The sequence below is a fragment of the Molossus molossus genome, unplaced genomic scaffold, assembly GCF_014108415.1.
Source record: "Molossus molossus isolate mMolMol1 unplaced genomic scaffold, mMolMol1.p scaffold_m16_p_23, whole genome shotgun sequence".
Taxonomy (NCBI): Eukaryota; Metazoa; Chordata; class Mammalia; order Chiroptera; family Molossidae; genus Molossus; species Molossus molossus.
The window spans coordinates 3,507,561-3,520,297 of record NW_023425359.1 but is presented as its reverse complement, the minus strand read 5'-3'; the positions used below and the strand labels follow the sequence as shown (position 1 = coordinate 3,520,297).

At 47.1% G+C, this 12,737-nt stretch overlaps 1 protein-coding gene across 1 annotated transcript in view; it reads right to left on the bottom strand.

Moving 5' to 3' along the window:
- The window catches only part of RYR2 (ryanodine receptor 2), a 450,374-nt gene that overhangs the window by 119,397 nt on the left and 318,240 nt on the right, over positions 1-12,737 (bottom strand). The window contains exons 64-65 of the mRNA XM_036277752.1: positions 10,997-11,046; positions 20-80 (exon numbers count right to left, since the gene is read on the bottom strand). Coding sequence (XP_036133645.1) covers positions 20-80; positions 10,997-11,046 — 111 coding nt within the window. The remainder of the gene's footprint in view (positions 1-19; positions 81-10,996; positions 11,047-12,737) is intronic.

Below are 12,737 nucleotides of genomic sequence, written 5' to 3'. Positions count from 1 at the left end.
TAAAAGTGTGTCCATGTACCTGGCATCCAAAGTCTGACCCAAAATATGAAGACAGTTGACAATGGATGTTGCATCATTCCCTAAAGAGGAAAAAAATACTGTATAAATTGCCCTGAGAACTTGTCTGATTTCTTCTTTTCTATTAATATTTGTGTTTCAAAAATTAGTTCACAGCACAACTCAATACAGTCACTCAGTTAAAAAGATTTTGAGAATCGAGTTCAGAATCATGCAGCTTGTCTGCTATGGGTGGTTATGCAGATGTAAGTAGAGAAGCGTGAAGCAGGTCTCAGCGAGGGGCTGACATACTCAAGCATCCAAAGCGCTGCACCAGGCTGAAGAGTCCCACTGATTCTCCAAGGACGTCCCCTGCCCGTGCCCGTCCGCCCTACTGTTAAATCACACTGCATGTCAACTTTCTAAGTCGGATCATGAGGTGGGCTAAAGGTCTAATAAATTTAATTCCATTCTAGTTGCCCCAGTGTCTCTGCTTTTTACTGCCTCCAACTGCAATCAGATGAACTCATTTGCCTGAATGTTGTTGGTCTTTGGTGAAAAAGAGGTACCAAGCCGTCATGTGAAAAAGCACCAGAGCTGAAAAAGTTAAATCCTACTCTCACGAGATATTTGAAATGGGGATAACTGTTCTTGAAAGATGAAGTCCACTCATTTTGATGCGCAGAAATATGAAATTATACAATTACTATATATGAGACTTTGTGAGAAGGATAAGAAAAACAAGTCCAAAGTTACAAAGTGATCTGAATGCTCACAGTCTAGTCTGACATTATGACTTCTTCATTCTGTGCTCCATCTACAGTAGGTATAACGTCATTTCCTGGGTCCTGAGCTTAACAACTCCTATTCGAATATAAGTTTTTATGACATTTGAGTGTTATATTCTTTATACAAAAAAAAGTATCATAAAAGGAATAGATTAAATATACATGGAAATTAATCACTGCTTCAGAATGCCAGCAAGCCAGTTTAGTGACATGATACAAATAAGAAAAAATAATAATAAGGCCCTCATTGCTGAGAAGTTCCTTCAAAAAAGTTCCGTTCACCTTGTACTTTGTATCTCAGAATTTCTGGGGCCAATGAAGACTGAAGGAGCAGAAGGGCAGAACTTGTATGTCCCTGTCTACAGCTGGTGGCACTCACAGGGCTTGTACCATAGTTCTCAGGTATTACTCATGTACTTATTCATTCACTCAACAAATACAGGTTCAATACCAAGCACTCTCCAACTTCAAGTAATAAGCAAAACAGAGTTCTCAGGGTACCTGCATTCTAATCGGGATACAGATAACAAGCAAATAATGAAAAATAAGTATGCAACATCGTATCAGACCACTGTAAAAATATATAGCAGGACGTGGGGATTAGAGGGCCTGGATAGAGTGACAGGTGAGTGGCTAGGAGTCCATCCCCAGGAAAGTGGCAAATGTGCAGAGCTCTAAATGAAGGAACACACCGTGCACACAGCTGCGAGAAGGCCCAGGCAGGAAAAGGCACGTGCAAAGGCCCCGAGGCAGAGAAGGCGCCTGGTGCTCCAGCTAGGAAGTGCCGCTGGCTGACGGCGGATGGGGAGAGGAGGTGCGCGGATCTGCAATGGGAGGTGTGCGGATCCGCAATGGGAGGCCCGGTTCTAGTGCCTCGCAACCAGGGCAAGAAGTCTCTATTTTTTTTAAGTGCAACATAAAGACATACTTAGGTTTTGAACAGATGGCAATCTGGTATTTCCTAAAGATAAAATCCCAATGTGCAAAACTCTGGAAGGGCCAGAGTGGACGTCAGTTAGGAAGCTGCTGTGGAGGGGTCAGAAGACCAGTGGTGGTGAAATTGGGTCAGCCAATCAGCAGTGAAGACATTAAAAACGTATTTTTAAGTTTTTTTCTTATGGGTTAAATGGGAGGCGAGAGGAACAGGGGACAAGAATAACTCCAAGACTTGGGTGAGCAGCTGTGTGAACTGGGGGGATGACCTGCAGAGACAGGAGAAGAGTCGACTGTGAAAGGGGGGGTGCCCTCTGAACCCACAGGTTAGAGGTGCTGGGCCTACTATCTGCGTGGAGATGTGGAACAGGCAACTGACACAAGTCTGCAGTGCAGAGAGACCCAGGGCGAGCTATCAACTTGGGCACTACAGGCAGATACTGTTTAAAGTCACGTGCACAACCGAAGTGAGCCAGCCTGAGCATGTGTGTGTATGACCAAGAAAGGTCCCAGGGCCTCACAGGTCTGCGGGATAACCGGTAAGGATGGTGCAGCACAGGAAAGGGGGAGGAGCCAGGACGAAGGAGGCTCCCAAGGCGGAGGATGAGACTCAGGGAACCATCACTCAGCAGCAGTCTGGGGAGCGGCCCCTCTTCTCCTAACTCACAATCCTCTGCCCTCCCCATCGCTGTCTCACTGTCTATAATGGTCAGTGTTCACGCAGAGCACCAAGCCCTTTCCCAAGGCTGGTCCGGGGGTCTTAATCCCCGTCCCTCTGCCCTCGCGAGGGACTTCGTTTGCTTTGCTCCCGGACTGGCCCAGCACCTGGGATAGAGCCCCGCATACAGCAAGCACTCAATTAAATCTCTGCGATGGGGGAAGAGAGTAGGAACCGCCCGGGGCAGGCAAGTTCAGCACGTCACGTGACAACGTTCGTGAGATTTCTGGGGTGGTTAAAAGCCATCTGTAAGCTTCATGAATCCACACGTTTCAGGTTCTTCATATTAGATATGACACAACTTTAAAGGGAACTATCTCAATGTAAAAAATGGTAGAAAAGACCCTAAGGAATGCAGGAAAAGTATGAACTAAATCGTCAACATTTTATTGTGCAGACCAAGTGAAAGCCCCGCTTTGATCATGTAGGAGCCTAAACAGAGTTGGAAGAGAGAAGCACGTAGTAGCAAGACCCCTCAGTGAAGCAAGCGCAGTCTAATGGTGCCCTTCTTCAGCCTGTCCAGACCACTGTAACCAGAAATGTTACTTCGTAAGAGCAGGAAGGGCTAGTGAAAAAGTGTGGTAAAATGGTAAAACTTTGAAGTGATGATTATATTTTCATGTATTAACTATACATAATTGCTTAAGTGCTCTGAGTAGTATAAAAAAAGTTTGCTACTTTTACACTCACACTTTATCGAGGTCCAAGCTGCTTCCCTTGCCTTCAAACATAGCTCTCCTCACCTCTAAACACCTAGGGACAGAGTGATGGACCAAGCGCCCACTGTCATTCAAATTGTGTTTGCCTCTGTGTGAAGGACAAGGATGCCAAAGCCTTAACGGGACATCGTCCAGCTCACGTGGCCTGGATCTAATCAGTGCAGAGAGCAAGCGCCACTTAAAGCATCGGACCAGCTCCTAAAGGCAGGCCCCTCTCTGAATAAAAGTAACAGCGTTAAAGCTGTTAGTCAAGGTTCGTATCCTTTTGTATTTTATTCCCAAATCGGTTTGTGCTTTTTAATATAAGGTTTCTTTCTGTGTCTTGGGAGTTCTCAGTGTCATCCCAAACCTGACATGATGTACGCTTCTGCTCTGTAACCTGCCACCCCGGGCGACCAGAGCGCTGGCGGGCCTCCCCGGCCACAGGCGCAGCCGTCTGATCTGCTCCACTCCCTTCCATGGCTCCTGACACAGTATTTCCTTATATTCTCCTTTTGAAGAAATGGTTAATCTCGGCAGGATCCTTATTAATAGCATAAAATAAAATTATGATAGAAGATAACTTCTCTCAAAAGTATGAAGGAACCAAGAGAAATAAAGTGCTCATGATTTTATCCTGTCTGGAATCTGTGATGAGGAGGAAAATAAAATGACTAATTCCTGAACTTCGTGAGATGTTTCAGTTGAACTGAAACACATTTCAGGTCATCACCTGCTTCCCCCGCCCCAGCAGGAGCCGCTCGCGGGGCAGGTCCAGCGGGAGGGGTCTGCCCTGCTCGCTCGCTGTCTTCCCGCGATGTTGTCATCGGGTCTGACTCTGAGTCCTCTGATCTAACCTGCCTCTCCGGAAGAGAGGGTAGATTTTTTATAAAGCACGTAAAACAAGTGCAGGAAACTCTTGTCTTTGCCATGTAAACTGTCATAAACTGCAGAATCTTTACGTTAAGGAAAGACCATCTCCCTGGTGATGAGGAACAGTGGTCACACAGAGGACGGTGCGTCCTCAGCACGTGGAATTGACCCCGAGATGTGCATGATGCGGACGTTCCGAGGGCTTCACGTGCTTTTCTAGTATTTCCTGATATGAGATGGAAGTCCTGCCCTGGCCAGTGTTGCCCAGTGGTTAGAGCATCCTCCCTCACACCAGAGGGTCTCGGGGTCAATTCCTGGTCAAGGGCACATACCTGGGTTGCAGGTTCGATCCCTGGGGAGGAGAGCACATGCAGGAGGCAGCTAATCAATGTCTCTCTCTCCTGCCCTCCCTTCTACTCTCTCTAAATATCAATGGAAAAGTTAATCCTCAGGTGAGAATTAACAACAACAAAAATCACAGTCCTCATGTGAACACATGCATGGGCTTTGAGAACAGATATAGAAAAGCCAACATAAACTTAATCCACTAATTGTTTAACCAAGGAGAGATACCAACTGACAGAATTCACTATATTACTTTGTTTGCTCTTTCCAACATAACATTAAGATTTATGCACCGCTTTAAATCAGACATACTCACCTAGGAGAAAAAAGATATTTAACAAGACCTAAAGCTTCATCTAAACATGATACTTACCTTGTTCAGTACTCTGCAGCTAACACTAGAGCTGAACTAGGGTGTGACATGGTGACTTCTAGGGTCATCTGAAGCCAAACCAGAAGAAACACTGAGAATTATGCTCACTATGTCACGAAAGCTTGCTTTTCTGCAGGCTTTTCTAGAAGTCTCTCTGTTATCAAATTTGTAAGTCTCCAGTGACTCCGAATCTCCGGACAACGTCCTGTCTCACTAATATGTTAATTCACCAGAAGATGTAGAGTAGACAAGGCCCCCAAATGGTACTATTGTGTGTGTCAGCCTCCTCAAACAGCTCCTCCAGCTGAGAGACCACGGCTGGCCGCGTCGCATGGTCTTGCTGTTTGAAGAGTCGCTAAGTCAGTGTCATTTCTAGGTCAGTGTAAGGATCCTGCACATTTTCATGGGCTGCTTAAGGAATTTTTAAAAAGTGATTCTCATAAATTGTGAAATAGGTGGATACTACATTTTTCTAATAATCACAAGTAAAAAATGTTAAGTTTGGGTTACTCGTGAATGCAATAAAATTTCATACTGAGAGCAGGTATCTCCTCATTTCAAACATCACTGCTTATCTATTAGACAGCAGGCTGCCCGAAGGCAGGACCTGGCCGGGCCACTCATGCGTCACCAGATAGCTATACAGTGCCTACTCCGGGTCGGCCTTCCCGCTGGACCCAGAGGACACAGCACTAAGCCCTCAAAGAGCCAAGTATCCTGGGCCAGAAACAGAGGTTCATCTTGTACCATCATCAGAGGGGTGACGGACAGGTAGGTACAGGAGCTAAGAGAATGTCACAGGGCAGGAGAAACATGGGGGGGGGGAGGGACCTGAGAGAGGCACATTTGGGTTGAATGCTGAAGGATGAGCAGTTGACTCCATGGTGGGGATGAGGGACTGGCCAGGTGTCAGTGTGTGGGAGCCCCGTGCAGGGACCCTGGGCAGAAAGGGGATCAACAGGGTCAAGGAGCAGAGAGAGGCAGAAGCACCCTGAGCAAGAATGTGCTCAGAAACACGCATGGAGGCTCGTGGGGATAGACTACGGGACACTTGCGGCCAGATGAAGAATTCTGACCTTCATTCTAAACGGGGAAGCCACTGAACACGTGGGAGAGCCACGCGGGTGCTCGGGAAGACGGGACTGCTCGCAGCAGCTCTGAAGGCTTAGCGGCCGCTCGGGGACCGCCTGGGCAGGGCAGGCTGGGCAGGGCAGGTGGAAGGCCTGCAGGCTGGCCCGGGCCGAGCGGGCGGGCAGCAGATGGTCTGTCCTCACGGACGGGAGACTCCCCAGCACGCGGCAGAGCAGTGACGCTTTCCTGCGTGACTGTCAGGAAGGCATTAGATTATTTCCCGAGGGAAAGTGAAGCCTTAAGCGCCGCTCTGTGCCCACCTGCGCCACCAGCGCTGCTGTACCGTGATTCTGCCTCCGCTAAACGCAGGCTGGGCTGGGCCTGGCTGGCAGGCTGGGCCGGGCTGGGCCGGGCTGGGATGGGCTGGGTCTGGCTGGGCCTGGCTCAGCTGGGCTGGGTCTGGCTGGGCCTGGCTGGGCTGGGCTGGGCCGGGGCTGGGCCAAGCTGGGCCCGGCTGGGCTGGGATGGGCTGGGCCTGGCTGGGCCTGGCTCAGCTGGGCTGGGCCTGGCTGGGCTGGGCCGGGCTGGGCCGGGCCTGGCAGGCTGCCCAGAAGGGTGTGTATTCTTCACCACCTTGGAATCCATAATCAGGACTTCCACTGGGCAAACGAGGAGGAAACAGTGGGATTAAAAGCACTAGTGCCTTAGTCAGCAAGGGTCCTTGAACTTGGCAAACGGGACCGTGGATTGCCGGGCCCTGGCCATGGCTACGGGTTTTCCAAAGCACAAGTGCAAAGACTCAGTCGCCAGCGAGCACCTTAGAATGCAAGAGGCAAGCCTCATTGAAACAAAATCTATCTTTTCATTATTTTTCTGATAATCTTAGTGGATACAAGAGAACTACTGTTCTGTGGAGAATAAAAGGCTTGTTCTCCTTTTTAAAACCTTATTTTAATATAAAATGAGTGGTTTAAACAACTCAAAAGGAATATCTGAGGCATATAAACACTATTAATCTCTTTAATCCTCAGAGAGTGTGCTTCAAAGGGTAGGAAATATTTGTATTAAAGATACACAAGCCCTGGCTGGTTGCTCAGTGGTTAGAGCATTGGCCCTCAGACCAATGAGTCACAGGTTCAATTCTAGTCAAGGGCACAGTTCATCCCCAGCCCTGGTTGGGGTCATACGGGAGGCAAGCAGTCAATGTGTCCCTCTCACATCAATGTCTCTCTCTCTCCCCCTCTTTCTCCCTTCCCCCCACTCTATCTGAAGATAAATAGAAATAAAAAATGTCCTTGGGTAAGGATTGAAAAAAAATGAAAGATACACACTGGCCTGGCTGGTGTGGCTCAGTGAATAGAGCATGGGCCCTCATACCAAAGGGTCACGGGTTCGGCTGCCAGTCAAGGGCACATACCTGGGTTTCAGGTTCAGTCCCCAGGCTTATTCAGGGCACATGCAGGAGGCAACCAATCAGTGTTTCTCTCTCACATGGATATCTCTCTCTCTCTCTCCCTCCCCCTCTTCCACTCTCTAAAAATCGATGGCAAAGTGTCCTCGGGTGAGGATTAACAAACAAGAAAAGATACAGGCAACTGCACTAAGTACAAGTTTTGGGATTCCTCCCTCTACAGTTCAGAAAAATCTTTCAACTAAGGAGAGGCTTGCAGATCTGACTACAGTTTGGCATCCAGCTGGATCCCTGTTCCTCCACTACTCATCGAAGGGCTCACCACAGGGCCGGCGCCAGGCGAGAGTCCTGTCCTTGGTTTACCGGAGAGCCCGCCTTTGTCTCAACAGCACTTTCCGAACACGTCTCAGGTTAACGTGTCTCTTTCTACAGTTTACCTTTGCTCACAGACACAAAGCTCAGAATTTCTTTGTTAACCTCAACTTTTGGTTCTGTCTAGAAACACCCTACAGGTGGAAGTTCTAAGGTCACAGTTTACACAGGACTTGGACATTCATCACCCAATGTTAGACTGATGCGTGCCACAGAGTCTAGGATTAGCAGACTAGTTATTGTAACCTGGTTCAAAAATAGAAAACCAAAGCTTCAGAGATGACAAGTCCCCGTCCAAATCATTCGATTGGTTTAATTACACACATAGGACTTGCACCTGGGTTTTCCAATGCAAAGCCCACACTGTTCTCTCCAGGACACGTTAGCATCTGAAGCCAGGTTATAACTTTATCGCCTAAAGTTTAAGTGTCTTATGGAGAAGGGCAAGTGTGTGCAAGGGTAAGGGGGGCATCAGCAATAGTGTCAACAATAAAAATAAAGTTTAAAAAGTAGAAGGAGACCTGCAGTTGCTTTGCCATGAAGTTATCATGTACAGAGTAAAATTCTGTAACTCCAAGGACTAAAGAGAGGGTGTGATGAATACTCAGCTATGCCAAAGTTACCTAAAACATTTTCCATCTCAAGCATGCTAATCACACAGTGTTTCTTGGACCACAATGGAGCTCACAAGTATTAGGGTTAATAACTTGGTGTCAAAAATAAATAAATAAACAGAAAAGCTTTCAATAGCTATTTAAGAAACAAACACAGATTAAAAATAAAGTGCCTCTTGTTATGAATATATTTCCAAGGAGAAAAAATAAAGTTTACATGTCTTAGACATAAAGATTCTAATAACTGGACATGTCTGCAGTGGAGTATGTTCGATTAACAGAGGCCTCTTGAAGTGTGTGTTACTTTGCAAGGAAGTACGAAAGCGGATTTGAAACAATCGTAACAAACACTAGAATAACATAAAGAATTCACAAAAATATGATGTTAAAGAAAAGATACATAGTAGCTCCCCAAAAAGTTCCTGTTAAAAATTTTAAAACTAAATGCTAAGGGAGTTAAAATGCAATGCCTAAAGGAAATATCAAAATCACACATAGATGGAAAAAATGTTCAAGTCCAGTTCTCTCTCCTAACATGCATGATGAAAAGAAGAGAAGAAGGTTAAAGAACAGTCAAAATTAACCCCTGGCAGCCCTGGCCAGTGGCTCAGCAGTCAGTCCTGGGTTCGAGGCCAGTCAAGGGTACATACCTCAGTTGCGGTTCAATCCCTGGTCCTGGTAGGAGTCGTGTGGGAGGTGACCAATCGATGTGTCTCTCTCTCATCAACATTTCTCTCTCTCTCTCTCTCTCTCTCTCTCTCTCTCTCTCTCCCTCCCTCCCTCCCTCCCTCCCTCCCTCCTTCCTTCCCCTGCTCACTCTGAACATATCCTTGGGTGAGAATTTTAAAAAAGTATAGCTGAGAAACGGGGTCCCTATCAAGCTATATAGGGGATCACACTCCCTGAAGACAAATGGAGGGTGTTGGAATCTGCTGTTATTATGAGAAGGTTAAAGAGTACATGAACAGCCCTGGCAGTTTGCTCAGCAGTTAGAGCGTCGGCCCGCAGACAGAAGAGTCACAGGTTCCATTCTGGCCAAGGGCACGTACCTGGGTTGTGGTTCGGTCCCCAGCCTCAGTCGGGGTCATGCAGGAGGCAGCCAATTGATGTGCCTCTCCTGCATCGATGTTTCTCTCTCTCTCTCCCTCCCTCTCTCCCACTCTATCTGAAGATAAATGGAAAAGTGTCCTCGGGTGAGGTTTGAAAAAAAAAAAAGTAATTGAACATTCTGTCTGAACTTTTTCATAGAAATTTTTCCATGTTGAAAAGAAGTCAAACAAAAGTCAGTCAACTGAAAACTATTCCAAAGATTAATTTCCACCCTGGCCGGGTGACTCAGCTGATTAGAGTCGTCCCTGTACACCAAGACTGTAGGTTCGCTCCCAGGTCTAGAAACGTACAGGAATCAACCAATAAATGCACAAATAAGTGGAACAACAAATCAGTGTTTCTCTCCCCCCTACCCCCTTCCTGTCTCTCTAAAATCAATTTTTAAAAAAAGATATCCCCACATTAATTTTGGACAACTGAAACATTAATGTGAAAAGTCACCTGACTATAATGTAATCTATATGAAATGTAACTTTCTTTTGTTAATCCTCATACAAGGATATGTTTTCTATTCACTTTTAGAGAGTGGAAGGGAGGGAGGAAAGAGGAGAGAGAGAGAAACATCGATGTGAGAGAGAGATCGCTTGGTTGCTTCCCTCTTGCACCCCGACCAGGGCCAAAGATCAACCTGCAACCCCATCATGTGCCCTTGTCCAGAACTTGAACCCACAACCCTTCCGTGCACGGGCCAGTGCTCTAACCATTGAGTCACACCGGCCAGGGCTGAACATAACTTTGAAGTACTACATTTAGGAATACCAGATATTGGATATAATAACAGTGCAAACCAAATACAACAACAAGTAATTATCAGAAACTATCATTTCTCAAAAAAATTTAATGTTTGGAACTTATAAATTATGCATGTTCATTTATATATGTACATATATACATATATATTTATACACACATAAACCTATTCCTCAGTTTATTCACTGTGCCTTTTATAGAACTGATTTAATCCTTAATTTTTCCTGGAAATGGAATTAAACTTATAGCACTGTTTTCAGTACACTAAACGTCTTATTGCTGAAAGTACCCTAACGCTGTCTCGAAACCTACGGAGCTCACATTTGCTCTGTCTGCTTATAACAGCGGAGGCAGGGAAGGCCCCACTTGATGCTGTCAGCTGCTGCGGGGCCGACAGCCCCACACAAGGACACCCGTGGGGAGCGCATGCTGGAGCGTGGACTTCAGCTACACGAACTCAGAAACCAACAAGAACTGCCTATAGGGTGAGCGGTCTAGAGAAGTCGCTTCTGCTAAGTGAAATCTTGGCTTCCCTGTCTCCTCTCTGAGGCCCCCACTCTGAAACGCGGTCGGCATGCCAGGCTGCGGTCAAGAGCATGGTACGTGGGTGCGGTCGCAGCCTGAGTTCCACCAGCTGGCCATCTGACCTTGGAGATAACAGCACCACTCAGGTGCCAGCCCCCCTCTCCTCGGAAGGGAAGTGGGCAGAAGTGCCAGCTCCGTTCAGCTCTCTCATCGTGTGACCTTCCATTTTCAAAGGTACTTTGGACGAGTACAAGGTCACACTCTCCCATTTCACCACAGGTAACGCTACTCGTGAACACCTGCCTCGGCCGGGACGAGCACATGCAGCCATGCCCACGCGTGCCATGCAGCGCAGCACACCACGCCCGACGCAAAGGAAACACGTGCGCCATGCTGGTGTGGGTTCAGGTCTCCTTACCAAACAGCGAAATCCTATGCCTGACAAGAACTCCAAGTTTGCAGAACAGGCTGAAGATGAAAGAAAAACAAAAGAGAAAGGGGAGAGGGGGAGGGAAGGTAGAAAAGACAGGGAGAAATTTAAATAAAATTTTAAAAAGAAGAAAAAAGAAAAATAAACAGCTGCTATATGAGCCGGAAAAAGCAACACGATGTCACGCAGAAAGTACCAATCCTCTGAGCAGGAAGTGGAGTAAAGGTATTAAAGAAAGAGTCTTTGAGTGCGTATCTTTAACAAACATGGTTAAAAAAGCACATATTATAAGACACACACAAAAAAAATTGAAAGCAAAGCTAATTAATATAAAAGCAATCTGTATGAACCCCACAAAAATGTAACAACTGAAAAACCACAAGGAAAAGATTGAATTTTAAAGTACTGCAGAAATTCTAGAATTTGTATTTGTTATGGAGATTATTTAACAGCAGAAGCATGGGTGCTTGGGACATAAAACATTATGTCACGTGTCAGTGTGTTTCATGATTTGAACTTCTCTGCTTCCTAACCCTGACCTGCATTCCCACCCAAGCATCCAGCGAGTCAAACACCCGAAGTGGAGACAGATTTAACAACTGACGATCACTCAGAGAGAAAACATCACCGAGGTGATAACTTGAGCTCTTAATGCCAATGCCTGAGTTGAACGTATATGTTTCTCCTCTCCTGCAGAGCAGTCCCTGCCCACCAGCAACGGGCGGTCACAGACAGGGTGGCCTCCATTCGCAATGCCAGCACAGGTGTGCACCAACTCAGGTCAGACCCCAGCACCTGGGCAATGCCTGCTCTTGTCTGGTGGCCCCCTGCAGGCCCCTCGTTAGGAAAACCCTCCATCACTTCCAGGCTGTCCTCCCTCCTACCCATCCCTCGGGACCCCGCTCCGGGCAGGTTTTACTCCAAGAAGCCTTTCTAATGCCCAGTGCTCTCTGTCACTCCCAGGGCAAACTGAGCGAGGGCCCCTCCCAGCCTCTCCGAGGCCATTTCTGAATCTGTCTGTACATTTAACTCCCATGTTGTAACTGACTATCTTCACATCTCAGGGAGCGTCATCTCCACACAGCCAGAACTCACCGAAGCTCTCACCTCGGACAGGGGTGCAAATGGCACCCCCCACTCAGCCTGCCTTTCCCGAGCACAGCAAGCGCTGTATCCCGAATGCCCCTTCCTCTCCGGCCCAGCTCTCCCGTGGCCAGCAATGTGCAGACACACCCTCACCGGCGTGGGGGACAGGCTGCTATGGAATGAAACGAGGCCACTGTTCATGACAGGATGGCAGAAAGGAGACAGAAAATCACATTTGTGATGCTGACCTCCTCTGCAGAAAGTGTCGGCCATCATCTCTCACTTCAATAGCAACGTGGAATCATTTATTGATGGAAATTAATTGCACAGGCCATAGTGTATCTCTTCCAAGGAAACATTCATCTACAAACATCTAAGTGACCCTGAGGTCCTAGGCAATCTCTTCAATGCTGACCGTTTTTAAAACAACGACCTACTCAAGTAGATATAAGATTATAATGACATTAGCCCCCTGGGCTACATTATTTCAACAAAAGACACCAAAACAAGAGCACCTTTCTCTGGTGCCCCATCCACCGAGCTTCATCCTGTTCACTGTCCAAGGCTCTGCCGCGGCTTAAGGAGAGCGGCTTCCTCAGAACTGTGCACGTTTGGACCTGTCCTGCGAGATCTTCCACCTCAC